An 18766-nucleotide genomic window follows, 5' to 3' on the forward strand; every position below is an offset into this window, starting at 1 on the left:
CAGATGCGTATTGTTTGCATTTGCAATTACTGTTATATTTAGAATGTCCATAGACTACATAAGGTCGGCAGAGGGAACCAAACCAGCGTGACTGGTAAGGTCCTGCTCATCTTCACAAACGCCACCTGTCCTTGCGTTGTGAGCAGTTCCTGGCAGCATCAGGGTGTGGGTGCTACTCTGCCAGGGTCGCCATAAAAAAAACATGCCCTCGACACGCGGGACTGCTGGAGTACGAGCCGCGAAACAGCAGATGGGGAGGCATTCGGGCAGCAGGGGTTCAGCAAGCGCGCGCCTGTGCGAGCCGCGTCCCCTCTCATCTGCGGGCGAGGATACGGCAGCGCGTTCTTCCGCCGCAGCATGGTTAATAAATAAAGAAATAGCATCCAATTTAGTGTGAAGTGGCAAAGCTGAATCACGATCAGATAAGATACGGGAGAGGGGTTCGACGTGATTTCCATATTCGGAGTCGTAAAGACACTTTTGACAGGTGCACCTCGGGTTTACAAACGTAGACGCATAAAGTTAGGGGGCAACAGAAGTGCAGTGGTTTGATTTGTCTTTAAGGGGAGTTAATTAATCAGGTATTATACATCTACAAAGCTCGGGAAAGAGAAGTTATTACATTTTATAGTCTTTCCTCCATGAGTCTTATGCCTCTCTGAGCTGCACACAAAAAGAGCAAAACGGGATATCGGCATGGAAAACACTTTTTGAAAGCATACTGTGTCTAAATTGTTTCGACTTTTGGAGAAAAGAATCAACTGAATCATAGTGCACATTTTATTTGGACGTATGTAGATAATGCTCATATTCCCAGAGGCTCGAATTTAATCAGTTTCTGATTGTTTAATAATGGATGTTTCTTTTTCTAGGATCTGACAGCAGCAATTACCCTCTGTAGAGAGCAACGTGAGCACCCTGGTTCCCCATGCGGCAGACCACACAAATATTATAGCATCAGCGTCACCTGCTGGGAAAAAATATATTTGTATCTACACAGACGGCAAGCGTAGACATTTTAACAAACGCTGCCATTCAGTACTGACCTGTCACTTTTGACCAATGTTCAACTAGTTAAAGATTAAAGCGACTCCCTCACCTTCAGATAAATATGCAGCAAACTCTTGACAAAAGCCAAGGACTGATTTTAAGCCAGTTTTTTTTTTAAAACTCTTCCTTCACTTATAGGCCTCACTTGGTCCCTCATGAAATGGCCCACTCTTCAATGACGTGGAGTGGTTATGAGTTTAGTTTGAAGACAGGATGTGTGGGAAACCGCTGGGGGTCTGGTGGCTGCCTTCAAAGTAACTATAGCTTTATTTATTGCTGTCACTTGTGATGTCAGTCTCTCGGAAGATCAACTTGATATTTAAAGCAGAAACAATAAGAATGAATAGCAATACTTTTTTGTTGTTGTCAAATGTTTGAATTGTTTTGACCATGAAAACAGACCAACATTAGATTAAAACACTAAAATAATACTTAACACTTAATACTTAATTAATTGGCTTCACTGGTATATGTTCTGTGAAGTTCCTCATACTGATATATATGAAGTATGTTATTTTAACTACACTTTATGCAACGATACATGTGACTAAACTAAAGTGCATCAGTTAAACAAGAGTGGTTTAAGTGTTGCTGCACAGGAAGTAGCTACGCAGACTGGGTGGTTGCACAGACATGGACGTCTGTCATCATTTCATTCTCCTCTTTCTTTTGGCTGGGTTGTGCTCACTTGGTAAGAACTCAATTCATTTGACTTAAACTTTTGGATTTCTATCTTTTATTTTCGTATGTAAATTCTTAATGTGGTTGGGTGAAATTTGTTTGGAGATTTTGTGGTCTACTTACATGGGGTCTACATTGGCACACAAATTCAAAACCTGCCTTTAAAACACCAAGAATAAATGTAGGCATGGACAACTTCCATTATCAAATGTTTTCATCAGACATGCAGTGGTAAGTTGTTCGAACCCCTTTCAGAGGCAAAGCCGCTACTAATTCCTGGAAAAGCACAAAATATCAGCAAAAATGACGCAGAAGTTAAAAAGGCTATCTTAACTGCAACCTACTCCTTTAACAACGAGTCCAACGATGCATTTTTTTTCAAGAAATCAGCTGTCAATGAAGCACAAAAACAGGTACAGTCCCCCATCAACTGCTAGTGTTCATATATGCAATGTACAATACAGCTAATGGAGTACCAACTGTTTGGCTGTAGGTTGTTAAAGGAGTAAAGTACATCCTGAAAATGGAAATTTCTCGAACTGTCTGCAAGAAGAGAGAGATCAATGTTGACTTGGATGACTGTGCCTTCCAGACAAACCACAGGCTACAACAGGTATAGTGTTTACTTTTAAAGAACTATGACAGTAAAGAGTGAGGTGAGGTGGACAATCCTGGTTCAGTCAAACAGGTTCAATCCTGTCAGTTTGAGACCCCAGACAAGAGAAAGCACTGGAAAAATAAATTCACTGCAGCTATTACATTTTATCCAGTAATGCATTCTTTGATTGAACCAAGCGTTCATTCATTCATCTTAGATATTGAGTATTAGACATATCTTTAGCAAAGTTTTTTTCTCTCCATCTTTCAGACTTTCCACTGTAATTTTGAGGTGTGGGCAATTCCATGGTTGAAGATAATGAAAACCACATTCTTCATCTGTAATCCTTTAAACAAGTAATATCCCATGTTTACCAGAATGTTTTTTTTTTCTTTCAACAATACAAGCAACAAGAATCTGCATTGGCATAGTATGAGCTGCCACAAAATAAAACATCGAACTGGTACGAACAGTTTAAAGTGATTTTGATAATTGGTAATAGACTGGTTAACATTCTATCATCACACACAATTGACTATGTTCAGAAGATTTGGCTTGCATGTGACAATCTGTTAATAATAATAATAATAATAATAATATTATTATTATTCTGGGGGATAAGAGCTTGTGATGTGCTGAGGAAGACTGGTAACACTACACCAGATCATTGATCATGTTATTGGTTTCTTTTGGGTCCAGTAGCTGTTCAGATAAGTTACATAATCCCTTACCCTGCCACCACAGGACAGGTGCATGGAAGGTTTAGATGTGTTCATATGAACAGATTTGTTTTCCACAAGCCAGGACATAATTGCCCTGAAATGTGCATGACACCATATATTCACACACAGACATAAGCATACAGCAGGAAATTATTGCTACTTATCAGTACCATTTTCAAAGCCAAGATGGTCTATGTGAATGGAAGATCAGAAACTCCTCACCAACACTGATGCAGGTGTCAGTGAAACCCACACTAAAAAGAATGAAAGGTTACTAAATAATCTTTATATATAAAATATATTAGCTAGTCTGGGTAGACCAAAGAGATAGGGAGGAATTGCTAACGGAAATGGAACAGGGGAATTCTGTGGAAGTGCCCACATTCACAATCTACATTCCAGTGTTGCATGAAGTCACACAATTCTCAAGTAATCTTTAGCGCTGATATTTCAGTCATAGCATGTGTAAGAAAAATGGTGACTATTTTTAAGGGCTAGATGACAGCTCAGTGCAAGGTGAAGACATGGTGCACCTCTTATGTGGGAACAGGGGCACTTTCTTTAATACAGCAACCTGGCGCATTTTCTAGACATGCTTACATCGGATCACATGAAAAGGGAGAAAACGCAGCATTACACTCATGTGGGTTAGAAAAATAAAAGTATAAGTAAGAGCTGAAAGAAAGAAAAAGAAAAACGAAAACAAGAAAAGAACGTCATCCAATGCAGGAATGGACATGAGGGATTCAGGTTGTTCACTTCAAGACAGACGTTTCTGTGCGGTCCAGTTAATGTGCCACAAGTGTTGCCTGCTTTGTTTCTGGAGGCAATGTGAAATGAAACAGGTAAAGCAACCCCAACAAATGCTTCCCTGACTCTGTGGCTCCTTGCTGGGCTGAGCGGTGAGCTTATTTCAAACTTTGCTCAGGTCCAGCTTGCACAAGTACGGCGAGCGGAAGGATCCCAGGTAGAGGTGGCCGTTGTGCTCGTGCGCTTCGCTGACATAGGCGGCCACGGTGCCGTGGGGGTCGTGGAAGCTCCGTACACACGCTCCACCCTCCTGCAGCTCCACCACCAGGCTGTAGCGCGGCACGAACTTCAACAGCATGTCCTGGCTGAAGAGCTGAAAGCACATGGACGCACATGTTGGGGCTTAGGCATGAAGGAGCTGGTGAGGCTGCAGGTTTTCATGCCAAACAAGCAGGAGCACAACAGGCTGCATGCATCTTATGTACGCACCTTGAATATGAGTTTCTTTATCCAGGGCCTTTGGGACAGGAAGTCGAGCATGGAGAAACCAGGGTTTAGCCGCACAACAGACATCACCACCCAATAACCCCCAGAGGAGCTGCGCCGGATGTTGTCAGGGAAACCAGGGAGATTGTCAGTGAAAGTGTCCATGCCTCCTTTATTGAGACCAGCAACATGGACCCTGAGGGGAATTCAAAGAGTCAAGAGATGTTGAAGACTGCCTCCACAGCAAGCGTGGAGGCTATATAAGCTTTTCCTACACGCTACTGCTCTCTATGCCCATAGTAGCTTCACTATTAGTGCTAACATGCCATCTGTCTCTCCACACTTGGTAGCTTAATGAGGGATCTTGTTTCCTAGGCAACAGCAAGCTTGCATCACTTATCCAGGTGAGGTTCTTAGGGAATTCACACTGCCTGGAGCAGATGGGAAAAGTAAGACAGCTGTGAGAGGGGGTGGAACACATTTACATACAGAACTCAGTTGGGAGAAGTGATAAGGCAAAGGAAGTTGACAGGGGAGTGAATGGACCCAAGGCCAAATGGAGAACATCTAAAATAAGCAACATTCAGTTGGAGGGAGGGGGGGGGGGGGGTGAGTTGGAGCTGAGAAAAAGAAAAGGGAAGGTAAAGTTGATTTGATGTGCAGAATTTGGTATGAATCTGAAAAGCCTCCCAGTATCAAGGCCGTGTTCCAGAGCACAGCATGAAATACTGAGTCAAATCGCATTCGCTGCTTAGAGGCTGCAGACGGCTGCACAAGCTGCAGCAGCTGAAATTTTCTTCGCCTGCTGCAGCCAACCCAAACTCTAACAGTGAAAGGGAGTCTTACCTCCTTATTCTTGCCATTGCAGTTTCAGCAACAAGGACAGACTCTTCATCAGGGAGGAGTTGGATTCCGTTAGGGAAACGCAGGTTCTCCATCATCACAGTAACCTCTTTGGTCTCAGTGTCATACTCCAGAACCCTGAAATATCGGGGATAACAGAATTTCAAGAACATAAGATCAAACCATTTATATGGTTTATCCACAAATCAGGGATACTACACTGTCTCTGCAGCAGCCTGTATAAAATCACTACACCTAAATACTAGTTATACCATGGCCTTATACCATGGCCATAATAGCATTGTGGACAACCTCGAGCACTGTGGACGTTACTGTAGGCGTTAAGAGTTTTAAGCCGTTTACCGGCCATCAGACGTGGCCTCCATGATGAGGTTCAGGAAGTCCCTCCGCTTCCATCTGCTACTGGAGTCAGTGAAGTAAACCTTCTTTCCGTCCTGAGTCACATCCAGGTCGTTGATGAAGGACAAGCGTCGACCACCGACCATCCTCCTGGTGCTGACCAGAAGTGTGGACTGGCCTGGAGTCCAGAAAGATGCACCGAGAAACAGGTCATGTATTGATGCATGAAAGTCTGTGCCTCAGCACGGGAGCTTCAGGACAATTAGAGAGAGCAAGGGAAACTGTGAGGGAGAGAGCAAGAGCAGATGAAATGAGCAAAAGAAGAACGCAAAAGAGAAGACGAAAGAAGGGAGAAAGACGAGATTTTCGCCATTGTTTCTAACCTGTGACTGTATTAACCTCGAACAGACCCAAGTAGGCATCAGCAACAAACAACGTCCCATTGGGGCCCACTCTGATTCCAACTGGCCGTCCACAAACATGCTTTTGCTCACGAGAACCTTCGTATTTTAAAAAAAGGGGAAAAAAATGGTTTCCCGTCGTAACTCTGAAATACCTGCCAGCAGTTATGTGGCGTTTTTAATCACCTGTTGAAAAGCGATTCCACTAACTGAGGCACTGAAGAAGTTAAGTGTGCACCCTGCTGTGTACAAAACTATATACCCAGTCTCAGTCTTTTTTTTTTAAACAAGAGAGACATACATGACACGTATGACATAACTGACATACACATCCTATCTGTACAGTTATAAGCTAACAATACAGATGAGAAATATAAGGATATGAGAAAGCAAACATCGACTTCCAAACTGGGTGCAACTTGTTTAATAAGCAATCTGCAATCCAAGTTACTCAACAACTATTCAGTGTTTCATTTTTGGTTTAGTTGACCCAGAAACTATAACTATGAGTGTGAACGAAAACTCCCAGTGCTTAATCAGCTAAGGGACATGTCCATCAACAGTGACAGCTCTATTGACAAAGACTTGTTTGTGAAATGTTGCGTCACAGTTCCAATGAAGAAACGGTTAAGCATGTTGTTTTAAAATCATCTCACCACATGGGGGATTGCCAAGAGTTGCCAAAACATTCATTTTCCTTCCGTCAATTTTTACTATCTTTCCATCTGCAGTCCCAGTATATAAAACGTCTGCAATGTAAAACATGTTTTTTAAATGTATGTTAAAAGCTGCAGCTCAAATAACGGTAACTTGAAACAAAATAAATATATGATACTATTTTTTTTTTAAATTATCAACAAAAAACCCACATAGAGATGATATAATAACAAACAGAACACATATTAAAGACATAGAAGCACTAGAGTTTTAACAGACAACAAACTTGACCTTTCACCTCACTGGCCTCTGCTACTGTGATCCACCTACTCATTGCACAACTGCAAACGGTGTAAAAAAGACAGGGAAGTGTGTACCAACCTCCAATATTGGTGATGGATTCTGGCCCTATGAGCTGGTCCTCAAACAGTCTCTCTGCCTCCCTTAGCTTCAGGTTGGGTTCATAGCACCCAGTCATAAGAGGGGACTCACTGAGACTAGCATGACATGGGCAGGATTAAAAAAAAAAGACATGAAAGAAAAGCACAAAAAAGGACAGAGGGGGAATCACGTTAATTAAGCCTTGGGTTCTCAGAGGCATGTAATCCCAGTGAAGGTGTGAATTAAGATACGGAACTGAAGGAATCAAGCTGCAGAATCAATAGCTGCCTGCAGCCGCAGAAAGATCAATCACGTAGCACTGACAGAGAATTGAGAGATGAATCTAAATGAGGAGTCACAGTAGATTGATTTAACTTTAGTGCTAAAGGTGCTTGAATACTGAGCAGTGGTTTTGGTCTTCACCAAACAATCCCCCCTCCCCCTCCCACACAAAAAATGGGAGGCACTGCAGAGGATGGGAGCTCATGATATGAGGCATCAGTGTGAACTGGCATTCTAAATAAACATGTAATATACTTTTTCTAAATTAACTTAGATAAAAATGTACTTGTATAGGTAAAATGAGTACATGGTCAACATTTCAATCACCCATGAACTCACAATCAAACTGATATGTACCTGTCAGTTAGAGTTTAGGAAATCAGGAAAGTGCCAATGTTGGATAAGCAAACAGCAAGCATTACAAAAGTGCAGTTTTACGTAACGTATGCTGTTAAAAATAAATAACAGAAATCCATACCCCAGTTATAAAACTCACTAAAAAAAGAATAAAAGTACAATGACAATGTACAGCTTAGATGATGATCCATGTTATTCAGCATACTAACCAGTGCAATCGATGGTTCAAAATATCAGCAACAAACCTTAATAAGTACAACTGTATGAAATCACGTGCATTTAGTTCATTCACAATTATGGCATTATAGCCAATAAAGGTAAAATGTATAGTAAATCAGGCCAATAGGTCTGCATCCTCTGCAGCCTTGTTAAGTTAACCTAACAACTCTTTAAATAGTTTTTAAAAACTTTCTATCTATCTAGAGAGATAGATAAGTATAGCCTAGCTATATAGACTATAACCTATATAGCTATATAACCCATCATATTGCACGCATGTACTGCAATTACTAGAGATGCAAATCAGCATTTCCTTTAAGCAGTGACCGGTTCATCTTACCTGAATGGCAGAGGTTCAATCGAGTATTCCAGATGAACTCCAGCCACGAGCGGGAGCAGCAGGAATCCCCCCAGCGTAAGCAAAGTAACTCGGAATACCTTTCCACTGTAAGTGCTGAAAGTATTTTAACATTATAATGTATAATTTATTTGATACAATTACCTTGCTAACATGTCAGCACAACTCCCGTCCTAATTCCAGCAAATATAGCTTGCAAGCTACGTCCAATTTGCTAGCTAACTCTAGCTAACCTATATAGCCTAATTAACTAGACAGGTTACAGCGAAATAAGCTATCTAACCGTCCCACTCACTTTGTTGTTGTTGTTGTTGTTGTTGTAGTAGTAAATCGATTATTGGGCAGATAGCACTTTAACCTAGCTAACTAAAAAATCTAGCCTGTTGTTTGGCTAATTACTCACCTCGTGCCTTTGTATTGTGGTTCATGGGTTTCGTCTGTTATTATTTGAGGTCTGTTTAGCCTCCTGAATCGCAGTCCTTCAGGTTCGTTCATACTGAGTTCGTCTGTCCTTGAATACCCTTCTGTTACGTTCACGATATTTATACTATAAGAAGCTAGAAAGAGTAGTTCACATTGCAACGGAAAAACGTCGCTAGCTAGTAATGTTTTTGTCTGCGCGCTTCTCGCCGCAGCACTGGCAGTCTGGTAGAGTAGAGTGGGACATCGCAAAGCTAAGGACTAATGCTACTTTCCACGCTAATTTAAAAAAAGGTCATCCACTTCCTTCCAAGAAATTCTGTTTGCAGCACGGGTAATAATCGGTACCAAAATCGGTACCAAAATTATGAATCGCTAGTGATTAATATAGGTTTGTTTATCAAAACAGTTTCATACAGTGACTTAAAGTAGACAACTAGCATGTAAAAATTGCACGCAAACAACAAAACAGCTAGCAAATTATTCACAGAAAAATGGTTTTTGGTGTAGGTAGCGTTAATATACAGAATTGCAAAATTGATACAAAACTTCAAAGTGGCTTTATTACCATAGCTAGTTATGTTTCTGTATGGCTGTATGCCCCACATACCTAAAGTTTTTACAATGTAAATGAAATAAGCCAGAATTGACAAAGTAGTGCTGTGGTACTGGTGCGATATTACTGATCAGTATCATAAAGAGCGCCCCCAATAGTGCTTCTATGAAAGATAATGAAAGATAAAATTTCTAAATTATTACCGAATGGTACGTATGCCTGTGTTATTCATAATTCAAGCGAGGCTTTTATTTTGAGATATTCAGAAAAACAAACTTCCGGATTGGAGTCTTGTTTAGAGTTGCTGATTTCACATTGTTTCTATAGTCGTTGTATTCTCGAAAATAGTCTTCAGGGAGTCGTTTAGTCGTATAATTTGTCCAATGTCAAGTGTGGAAAATGCACTTGAAGGAGTCTGGATTGCGTTGAAGAGGCTTGACCTTAACGGTTGGTTTAATTTAGCAGTAATTATAATGTTTATCATTTATATGATTTAATTTTATGTGACACAATATGCTTTAGCCTTGTTACTATAGCAACGTTAAGTACTTTGGCTGTGTATGCTAGCTAGCTAGGCTAGCTAGCATACTGAGACCTGGCTTTATCTCTATTCGCCGAATGACACAATTTTCACTGTAAAAACATTTTATAGACCTCTTCCCCTTTTTGGGAGACTTGGTCGTTCCTGCTTGATGTAACGCACATGGCTAGCAGCAAGGCTAGTGGTTAGGTTATCTAGCTAGTTAGCTAAGCTAATTAACCTAGCGTTATTCACCTAGCTAACGGTAGGTGAAGAAGGTTCTACGGAGTAGCTGTAGTGTACTGTAGCTAGATAGAGATGTAGAGGCAGTAGACATTGTAATGTAGTACACAATATATGAAACAAAGCTGATTAGTTATCCATTTGCAGCGAAACAATAGTGATCACTAGTTATTTAGATGACAGGGTTATAGCTTTAAGGGAGGTGCATATTCCCATGGGGACAAAAATGACCACAGCAAGACAGGTATGTTTCGTCTCCTCTTTGTCTGAAATTGTTCTTCACAAAGTATTTGGTTACCTTTGTATTTTACGGTTTGTGTGTGTGTGTGTATATATATATATATATATATATATATATATATATATATATATATATATATATATATATACATTTCTCCCCTATTTCCTCACAGATTTTAGCCCAGTCTTTCAGACTGGACAGTGCTCAGATGGTGTTCAAAGTATTTTGAAAAATTGGACTGACCATTTGTCAATATAACTAATATTCTTAAACATGCTTGATTTATTGGGTGCAAGGGTTATAATGGAATATATAAAGTAATTCTGTATGTAATTCTATACGATGAACATGTCATCTCAGACATGAAATAATCAAGGGTTTTTAATCCCACTGAACAGATTAATACCAGTAAACAGCAAACAAATGTAAGTCTATTCATTTTGTATATATAAAAAACAATAAAGTAAAGCAATTTTACATTTCACAAGACTTGGCAATAGTCAGTAGCATTTTTATGAAGTATCTTATTACTGAGCCAAATTTATCTATAAGATTAAGTATATTACACAACCATACTGACAAAATGCAGAATCATTTATCATTTTCATTCATTAAAATCTTGTATATCTTACAATCCAGGCCTTATGTCTTGGAGGTGGCAAAATACTTTCAGCATGGTATGGTTACTTATACTCATTTTGTGGTGTGAAAGTTAAGATTTAAATTTTGATTAAAACCTTGAATGTTTTATGATAATGAATGATAGTTTTGCATTCTTAAACTGTTTTTGACATATGGTGTGACCTTATATAAATGAAGTCAGTTCAAGACCCAGAAGTATTGCCATGGCAGTTATTAACAGAACCTTGAACTCAAGCCTGCAGAGTTGTGAGGAGGATAAGATCATCTGAATAGTCTCATCACCTTTATAGAATACTGAAGGGAAAAATCACTTATCTCCATTCAGATATTGTATGTCCTTGGACAATGTTCTCTCTCTGTCATTACATGTGGTGCAGCATAATATATTTTCCTTTGCTACAGCCTGGTCATAAGTTACTGTCATTTTAGATTGAAAGGCTGGAGGCACACCTTCCTCAAATCAAGCAAAAATGACATGAAAAGATGATCAAAGTAAATAAGCACACTACAATGACCGTCCTAAATAACTTACCTTTTTAATTAAACCAGTGTAATACAAATGTTTCGTTGCAGGACATTGAATTGATAAACCAGAAGCTGATATTTCTTCACAAAAGAATGCAGGTGCATGACTGAGTATTAGCACTGGGTGTGAGCTGCTGCATACTGTTCAGGGTGTATTTGTAAGATAAGTACATGCCTACGGTTCCTGCAACTCTGAATTTGATAGTTTACAGATTTTGTACTGAACAGAATTATATTTAAAATGTTTTTTGCTATCTTTAACAAATGGCAGAGTTACAGATGGAAGGGCATGTTTAGACAGGCACCACTGTGGTGAACATTGTTTTTCCTCAGCTCTCAATCTCCACTGTAAACCACAGGTCTTTTCCCTCTGATTATTAAAATGTTTATTTTTTGGTCCAGTATGTTTAGAGTATTTAAATATATGCCTTTTAAAATGGAGATTTAAGAACTTGTGTATAGTTCTTGTTCACTTAGCAACCTTACACAATCTGTAAAATCCTAAATCCACTGAACTACAGTATATCTAGCAAGTAGTTCACAAAAGCATTTGTACACAAATGGTGGCATCGCAACATCAATATTTCATATGAACCAATCATGGTTATATACCTGCTCTTTCACTAAGAAAGAAAAGCCTGTGCCAAGTTCGTCTCCACTTGTTTATTTTAAGAAAAGGTCTCATCTGAGAAATGTTTGATTGAGAATTCACAAAGCACTGGACAAAATAAATTCACTGCAGCTATTACATTTTATTCAGTAATGCATTCTTTGATTGAACCAAGCGTTCATTAATTCATCTTAGATATTGAGTATTAGACATATCTTTAGCAAAGTTTTTTTCTCTCCATCTTTCAGACTTTCCACTGTAATTTTGAGGTGTGGGCAATTCCATGGTTGAAGATAATGAAAACCACATTCTTCATCTGTAATCCTTTAAACAAGTAATATCCCATGTTTACCAGAATGTTTTTTTTTCTTTCAACAATACAAGCAACAAGAATCTGCATTGGCATAGTATGAGCTGCCACAAAATAAAACATCGAACTGGTACGAAGTTTAAAGTGATTTTGATAATTGGTAATAGACTGGTTAACATTCTATCATCACACACAATTGACTATGTTCAGAAGATTTGGCTTGCATGTGACAATCTGTTAATAATAATAATAATAATAATAATATTATTATTATTCTGGGGGATAAGAGCTTGTGATGTGCTGAGGAAGACTGGTAACACTACACCAGATCATTGATCATGTTATTGGTTTCTTTTGGGTCCAGTAGCTGTTCAGATAAGTTACATAATCCCTTGCCCTGCCACCACAGGACAGGTGCATGGAAGGTTTAGATGTGTTCATATGAACAGATTTGTTTTCCACAAGCCAGGACATAATTGCCCTGAAATGTGCATGACACCATATATTCACACACAGACATAAGCATACAGCAGGAAATTATTGCTACTTATCAGTACCATTTTCAAAGCCAAGATGGTCTATGTGAATGGAAGATCAGAAACTCCTCACCAACACTGATGCAGGTGTCAGTGTGAAACCCACACTAAAAAGAATGAAAGGTTACTAAATAATCTTTATATATAAAATATATTAGCTAGTCTGGGTAGACCAAAGAGATAGGGAGGAATTGCTAACGGAAATGGAACAGGGGAATTCTGTGGAAGTGCCCACATTCACAATCTACATTCCAGTGTTGCATGAAGTCACACAATTCTCAAGTAATCTTTAGCGCTGATATTTCAGTCATAGCATGTGTAAGAAAAATGGTGACTATTTTTAAGGGCTAGATGACAGCTCAGTGCAAGGTGAAGACATGGTGCACCTCTTATGTGGGAACAGGGGCACTTTCTTTAATACAGCAACCTGGCGCATTTTCTAGACATGCTTACATCGGATCACATGAAAAGGGAGAAAACGCAGCATTACACTCATGTGGGTTAGAAAAATAAAAGTATAAGTAAGAGCTGAAAGAAAGAAAAAGAAAAACGAAAACAAGAAAAGAACGTCATCCAATGCAGGAATGGACATGAGGGATTCAGGTTGTTCACTTCAAGACAGACGTTTCTGTGCGGTCCAGTTAATGTGCCACAAGTGTTGCCTGCTTTGTTTCTGGAGGCAATGTGAAATGAAACAGGTAAAGCAACCCCAACAAATGCTTCCCTGACTCTGTGGCTCCTTGCTGGGCTGAGCGGTGAGCTTATTTCAAACTTTGCTCAGGTCCAGCTTGCACAAGTACGGCGAGCGGAAGGATCCCAGGTAGAGGTGGCCGTTGTGCTCGTGCGCTTCGCTGACATAGGCGGCCACGGTGCCGTGGGGGTCGTGGAAGCTCCGTACACACGCTCCACCCTCCTGCAGCTCCACCACCAGGCTGTAGCGCGGCACGAACTTCAACAGCATGTCCTGGCTGAAGAGCTGAAAGCACATGGACGCACATGTTGGGGCTTAGGCATGAAGGAGCTGGTGAGGCTGCAAGTTTTCATGCCAAACAAGCAGGAGCACAACAGGCTGCATGCATCTTATGTACGCACCTTGAATATGAGTTTCTTTATCCAGGGCCTTTGGGACAGGAAGTCGAGCATGGAGAAACCAGGGTTTAGCCGCACAACAGACATCACCACCCAATAACCCCCAGAGGAGCTGCGCCGGATGTTGTCAGGGAAACCAGGGAGATTGTCAGTGAAAGTGTCCATGCCTCCTTTATTGAGACCAGCAACATGGACCCTGAGGGGAATTCAAAGAGTCAAGAGATGTTGAAGACTGCCTCCACAGCAAGCGTGGAGGCTATATAAGCTTTTCCTACACGCTACTGCTCTCTATGCCCATAGTAGCTTCACTATTAGTGCTAACATGCCATCTGTCTCTCCACACTTGGTAGCTTAATGAGGGATCTTGTTTCCTAGGCAACAGCAAGCTTGCATCACTTATCCAGGTGAGGTTCTTAGGGAATTCACACTGCCTGGAGCAGATGGGAAAAGTAAGACAGCTGTGAGAGGGGGTGGAACACATTTACATACAGAACTCAGTTGGGAGAAGTGATAAGGCAAAGGAAGTTGACAGGGGAGTGAATGGACCCAAGGCCAAATGGAGAACATCTAAAATAAGCAACATTCAGTTGGAGGGAGGGGGGGGGGGTGAGTTGGAGCTGAGAAAAAGAAAAGGGAAGGTAAAGTTGATTTGATGTGCAGAATTTGGTATGAATCTGAAAAGCCTCCCTGTATCAAGGCCGTGTTCCAGAGCACAGCATGAAATACTGAGTCAAATCGCATTCGCTGCTTAGAGGCTGCAGACGGCTGCACAAGCTGCAGCAGCTGAAATTTTCTTCGCCTGCTGCAGCCAACCCAAACTCTAACAGTGAAAGGGAGTCTTACCTCCTTATTCTTGCCATTGTAGTTTCAGCAACAAGGACAGACTCTTCATCAGGGAGGAGTTGGATTCCGTTAGGGAAACGCAGGTTCTCCATCATCACAGTAACCTCTTTGGTCTCAGTGTCATACTCCAGAACCCTGAAATATCGGGGATAACAGAATTTCAAGAACATAAGATCAAACCATTTATATGGTTTATCCACAAATCAGGGATACTACACTGTCTCTGCAGCAGCCTGTATAAAATCACTACACCTAAATACTAGTTATACCATGGCCTTATACCATGGCCATAATAGCATTGTGGACAACCTCGAGCACTGTGGACGTTACTGTAGGCGTTAAGAGTTTTAAGCCGTTTACCGGCCATCAGACGTGGCCTCCATGATGAGGTTCAGGAAGTCCCTCCGCTTCCATCTGCTACTGGAGTCAGTGAAGTAAACCTTCTTTCCGTCCTGAGTCACATCCAGGTCGTTGATGAAGGACAAGCGTCGACCACCGACCATCCTCCTGGTGCTGACCAGAAGTGTGGACTGGCCTGGAGTCCAGAAAGATGCACCGAGAAACAGGTCATGTATTGATGCATGAAAGTCTGTGCCTCAGCACGGGAGCTTCAGGACAATTAGAGAGAGCAAGGGAAACTGTGAGGGAGAGAGCAAGAGCAGATGAAATGAGCAAAAGAAGAACGCAAAAGAGAAGACGAAAGAAGGGAGAAAGACGAGATTTTCGCCATTGTTTCTAACCTGTGACTGGATTAACCTCGAACAGACCCAAGTAGGCATCAGCAACAAACAACGTCCCATTGGGGCCCACTCTGATTCCAAGTGGCCGTCCACAAACATGCTCTTGCTCACGAGAACCTTCGTATTTTAAAAAAAGGGGAAAAAAAGGTTTCCCGTCGTAACTCTGAAATACCTGCCAGCAGTTATGTGGCGTTTTTAATCACCTGTTGAAAAGCGATTCCACTAACTGAGGCACTGAAGAAGTTAAGTGTGCACCCTGCTGTGTACAAAACTATATACCCAGTCTCAGTCTTTTTTTTTTAAACAAGAGAGACATACATGACACGTATGACATAACTGACATGCACATCCTATCTGTACAGTTATAAGCTAACAAAACAGATGAGAAATATAAGGATATGAGAAAGCAAACATCGACTTCCAAACTGGGTGCAACTTGTTTAATAAGCAATCTGCAATCCAAGTTACTCAACAACTATTCAGTGTTTCATTTTTGGTTTAGTTGACCCAGAAACTATAACTATGAGTGTGAACGAAAACTCCCAGTGCTTAATCAGCTAAGGGACATGTCCATCAACAGTGACAGCTCTATTGACAAAGACTTGTTTGTGAAATGTTGCGTCACAGTTCCAATGAAGAAACGGTTAAGCATGTTGTTTTAAAATCATCTCACCACATGGGGGATTGCCAAGAGTTGCCAAAACATTCATTTTCCTTCCGTCAATTTTTACTATCTTTCCATCTGCAGTCCCAGTATATAAAACGTCTGCAATGTAAAACATGTTTTTTAAATGTATGTTAAAAGCTGCAGCTCAAATAACGGTAACTTGAAACAAAATAAATATATGATACTCTTTTTTTTTTTAAATTATCAACAAAAAACCCACATAGAGATGATATAATAACAAACAGAACACATATTAAAGACATAGAAGCACTAGAGTTTTAACAGACAACAAACTTGACCTTTCACCTTACTGGCCTCTGCTACTGTGATCCACCTACTCATTGCACAACTGCAAACGGTGTAAAAAAGACAGGGAAGTGTGTACCAACCTCCAATATTGGTGATGGATTCTGGCCCTATGAGCTGGTCCTCAAACAGTCTCTCTGCCTCCCTTAGCTTCAGGTTGGGTTCATAGCACCCAGTCATAAGAGGGGGCTCACTGAGACTAGCATGACATGGGCAGGATTAAAAAAAAGACATGAAAGAAAAGCACAAAAAAGGACAGAGGGGGAATCACGTTAATTAAGCCTTGGGTTCTCAGAGGCATGTAATTCCAGTGAAGGTGTGAATTAAGATACAGAACTGAAGGAATCAAGCTGCAGCAGCCAATAGCTGCCTGCAGCCGCAGAAAGATCAATCACGTAGCACTGACAGAGAATTACGAGATGAATCTAAATGAGGAGTCACAGTAGATTGATTTAACTTTAGTGCTAAAGGTGCTTGAATACTGAGCAGTGGCTTTGGTCTTCACCAAACAATCCCCCCTCCCCCTCCCACACAAAAAATGGGAGGCACTGCAGAGGATGGGAGCTCATGATATGAGGCATCAGTGTGAACTGGCATTCTAAATAAACATGTAATATACTTTTTCTAAATTAACTTAGATAAAAATGTACTTGTATAGGTAAAATGAGTACATGGTCAACATTTCAATCACCCATGAACTCACAATCAAACTGATATGTACCTGTCAGTTAGAGTTTAGGAAATCAGGAAAGTGCCAATGTTGGATAAGCAAACAGCAAGCATTACAAAAGTGCAGTTTTACGTAACGTATGCTGTTAAAAATAAATAACAGAAATCCATACCCCAGTTATAAAACTCACTAAAAAAAGAATAAAAGTACAATGACAATGTACAGCTTAGATGATGATCCATGTTATTCAGCATACTAACCAGTGCAATCCATGGTTCAAAATATCAGCAACAAACCTTAATAAGTACAACTGTATGAAATCACGTGCATTTAGTTCATTCACAATTATGGCATTATAGCCAATAAAGGTAAAATGTATAGTAAATCAGGCCAATAGGTCTGCATCCTCTGCAGCCTTGTTAAGTTAACCTAACAACTCTTTAAATAGTTTTTAAAAACTTTCTATCTATCTAGAGAGATAGATAAGTATAGCCTAGCTATATAGACTATAACCTATATAGCTATATAACCCATCATATTGCACGCATGTACTGCAATTACTAGAGATGCAAATCAGCATTTCCTTTAAGCAGTGACCGGTTCATCTTACCTGAATGGCAGAGGTTCAATTGGACATTCCAGAAGAAATCCGACCACGATGAGCGGGAGCAGCAGGAATCCCCCCAGCGTAAGCAAAGTAACTCGGAATACCTTTCCACTGTAAGTGCTGAAAGTATTTTAACATTATAATGTATAATTTATTTGATACAATTACCTTGCTAACATGTCAGTACAACTCCCGTCCTAATTCCAGCAAATATAGCTTGCAAGCTACGTCCAATTTGCTAGCTAACTCTAGCTAACCTATATAGCCTAATTAACTAGACAGGTTACAGCGAAATAAGCTACCTAACCGTCCCACTCACTTTTTTTGTTGTTGTTGTTGTAGTAGTAAATCGATTATTGGGCAGATAGCACTTTAACCTAGCTAACTAAAAAATCTAGCCTGTTGTTTGGCTAATTACTCACCTCGTGCCTTTGTATTGTGGTTCATGGGTTTCGTCTGTTATTATTTGAGGTCTGTTTAGCCTCCTGAATCGCAGTCCTTCAGGTTCGTTCATACTGAGTTCGTCTGTCCTTGAATACCCTTCTGTTACGTTCACGATATTTATACTATAAGAAGCTAGAAAGAGTAGTTCACATTGCAACGGAAAAACGTCGCTAGCTAGTAATGTTTTTGTCTGCGCGCTTCTCGCCGCAGCACTGGCAGTCTGGTAGAGTAGAGTGGGACATCGCAAAGCTAAGGACTAATGCTACTTTCCACGCTAATTTAAAAAAAGGTCATCCACTTCCTTCCAAGAAATTCTGTTTGCAGCACGGGTAATAATCGGTACCAAAATCGGTACCAAAATTATGAATCGCTAGTGATTAATATAGGTTTGTTTATCAAAACAGTTTCATACAGTGACTTAAAGTAGACAACTAGCATGTAAAAATTGCACGCAAACAACAAAACAGCTAGCAAATTATTCACAGAAAAATGGTTTTTGGTGTAGGTAGCGTTAATATACAGAATTGCAAAATTGATACAAAACTTCAAAGTGGCTTTATTACCATAGCTAGTTATGTTTCTGTATGGCTGTATGCCCCACATACCTAAAGTTATACATATAAAGTTTTTACAATGTAAATGAAATAAGCCA

General features: G+C 40.3%; 3 protein-coding genes and 1 long non-coding RNA gene across 9 annotated transcripts; 2 read left to right on the forward strand and 2 right to left on the reverse strand.

The window, feature by feature from the left end:
• The first annotated feature begins 1624 nt into the window (after positions 1-1624).
• cst7 (cystatin f) lies at positions 1625-2795 on the forward strand. Its single transcript, XM_027002556.3, has 4 exons — positions 1625-1741; positions 1987-2144; positions 2225-2344; positions 2600-2795. The coding sequence occupies exons 1-4, from the start codon at positions 1684-1686 to the stop codon at positions 2687-2689; spliced, it is 426 nt and encodes a 141-aa protein (XP_026858357.1). The 5' UTR covers positions 1625-1683; the 3' UTR covers positions 2690-2795.
• A 505-nt stretch (positions 2796-3300) lies between these two features.
• Positions 3301-8783, reverse strand: LOC113572735 (adipocyte plasma membrane-associated protein). 3 transcript variants are annotated; one of them, XM_027002548.3, is made up of 9 exons: positions 8549-8783; positions 8128-8241; positions 6930-7045; positions 6548-6640; positions 5874-5990; positions 5494-5668; positions 5134-5268; positions 4291-4483; positions 3301-4174 (listed from the first exon to the last, which is right to left on the reverse strand). In XM_027002548.3, exons 1-9 carry the CDS (start codon positions 8638-8640, stop codon positions 3965-3967), a joined length of 1245 nt encoding a protein of 414 aa, XP_026858349.3. In that variant the 5' UTR covers positions 8641-8783; the 3' UTR covers positions 3301-3964. The 3 variants fall into 3 exon arrangements, with proteins under 3 accessions (XP_026858349.3, XP_081580356.1, XP_081580357.1); XM_081724230.1 differs by lacking the exon at positions 5874-5990; XM_081724231.1 differs by lacking the exons at positions 5874-5990; positions 6548-6640.
• Positions 8784-8872: 89 nt separating this feature from the next.
• On the forward strand, positions 8873-12356 carry LOC118242231 (uncharacterized). Of its 2 annotated transcripts, XR_014126331.1 has the most exons (6): positions 8873-9568; positions 10524-10550; positions 10765-10802; positions 11197-11259; positions 11341-11391; positions 12151-12356. It is a non-coding gene; the product is annotated as an uncharacterized LOC118242231 (long non-coding RNA). The 2 variants fall into 2 exon arrangements; XR_004776681.2 differs by lacking the exons at positions 10524-10550; positions 10765-10802; positions 11197-11259; positions 11341-11391.
• LOC118242230 (adipocyte plasma membrane-associated protein) lies at positions 12021-18335 on the reverse strand. 3 transcript variants are annotated; one of them, XM_035531756.2, is made up of 9 exons: positions 18093-18335; positions 17674-17790; positions 16477-16592; positions 16094-16186; positions 15421-15537; positions 15041-15215; positions 14681-14815; positions 13841-14033; positions 12021-13724 (listed from the first exon to the last, which is right to left on the reverse strand). In XM_035531756.2, exons 1-9 carry the CDS (start codon positions 18182-18184, stop codon positions 13515-13517), a joined length of 1248 nt encoding a protein of 415 aa, XP_035387649.1. In that variant the 5' UTR covers positions 18185-18335; the 3' UTR covers positions 12021-13514. The 3 variants fall into 3 exon arrangements, with proteins under 3 accessions (XP_035387649.1, XP_081580355.1, XP_081580354.1); XM_081724228.1 differs by lacking the exon at positions 15421-15537 and having other exon boundaries at positions 12851-13724; XM_081724229.1 differs by lacking the exons at positions 15421-15537; positions 16094-16186.
• Positions 18336-18766: the final 431 nt, after the last annotated feature.

The sequence above is a fragment of the Electrophorus electricus genome, chromosome 12, assembly GCF_041902795.1.
Source record: "Electrophorus electricus isolate QZ-2024a chromosome 12, ASM4190279v1, whole genome shotgun sequence".
Classification (NCBI taxonomy): domain Eukaryota; kingdom Metazoa; phylum Chordata; class Actinopteri; order Gymnotiformes; family Gymnotidae; genus Electrophorus; species Electrophorus electricus.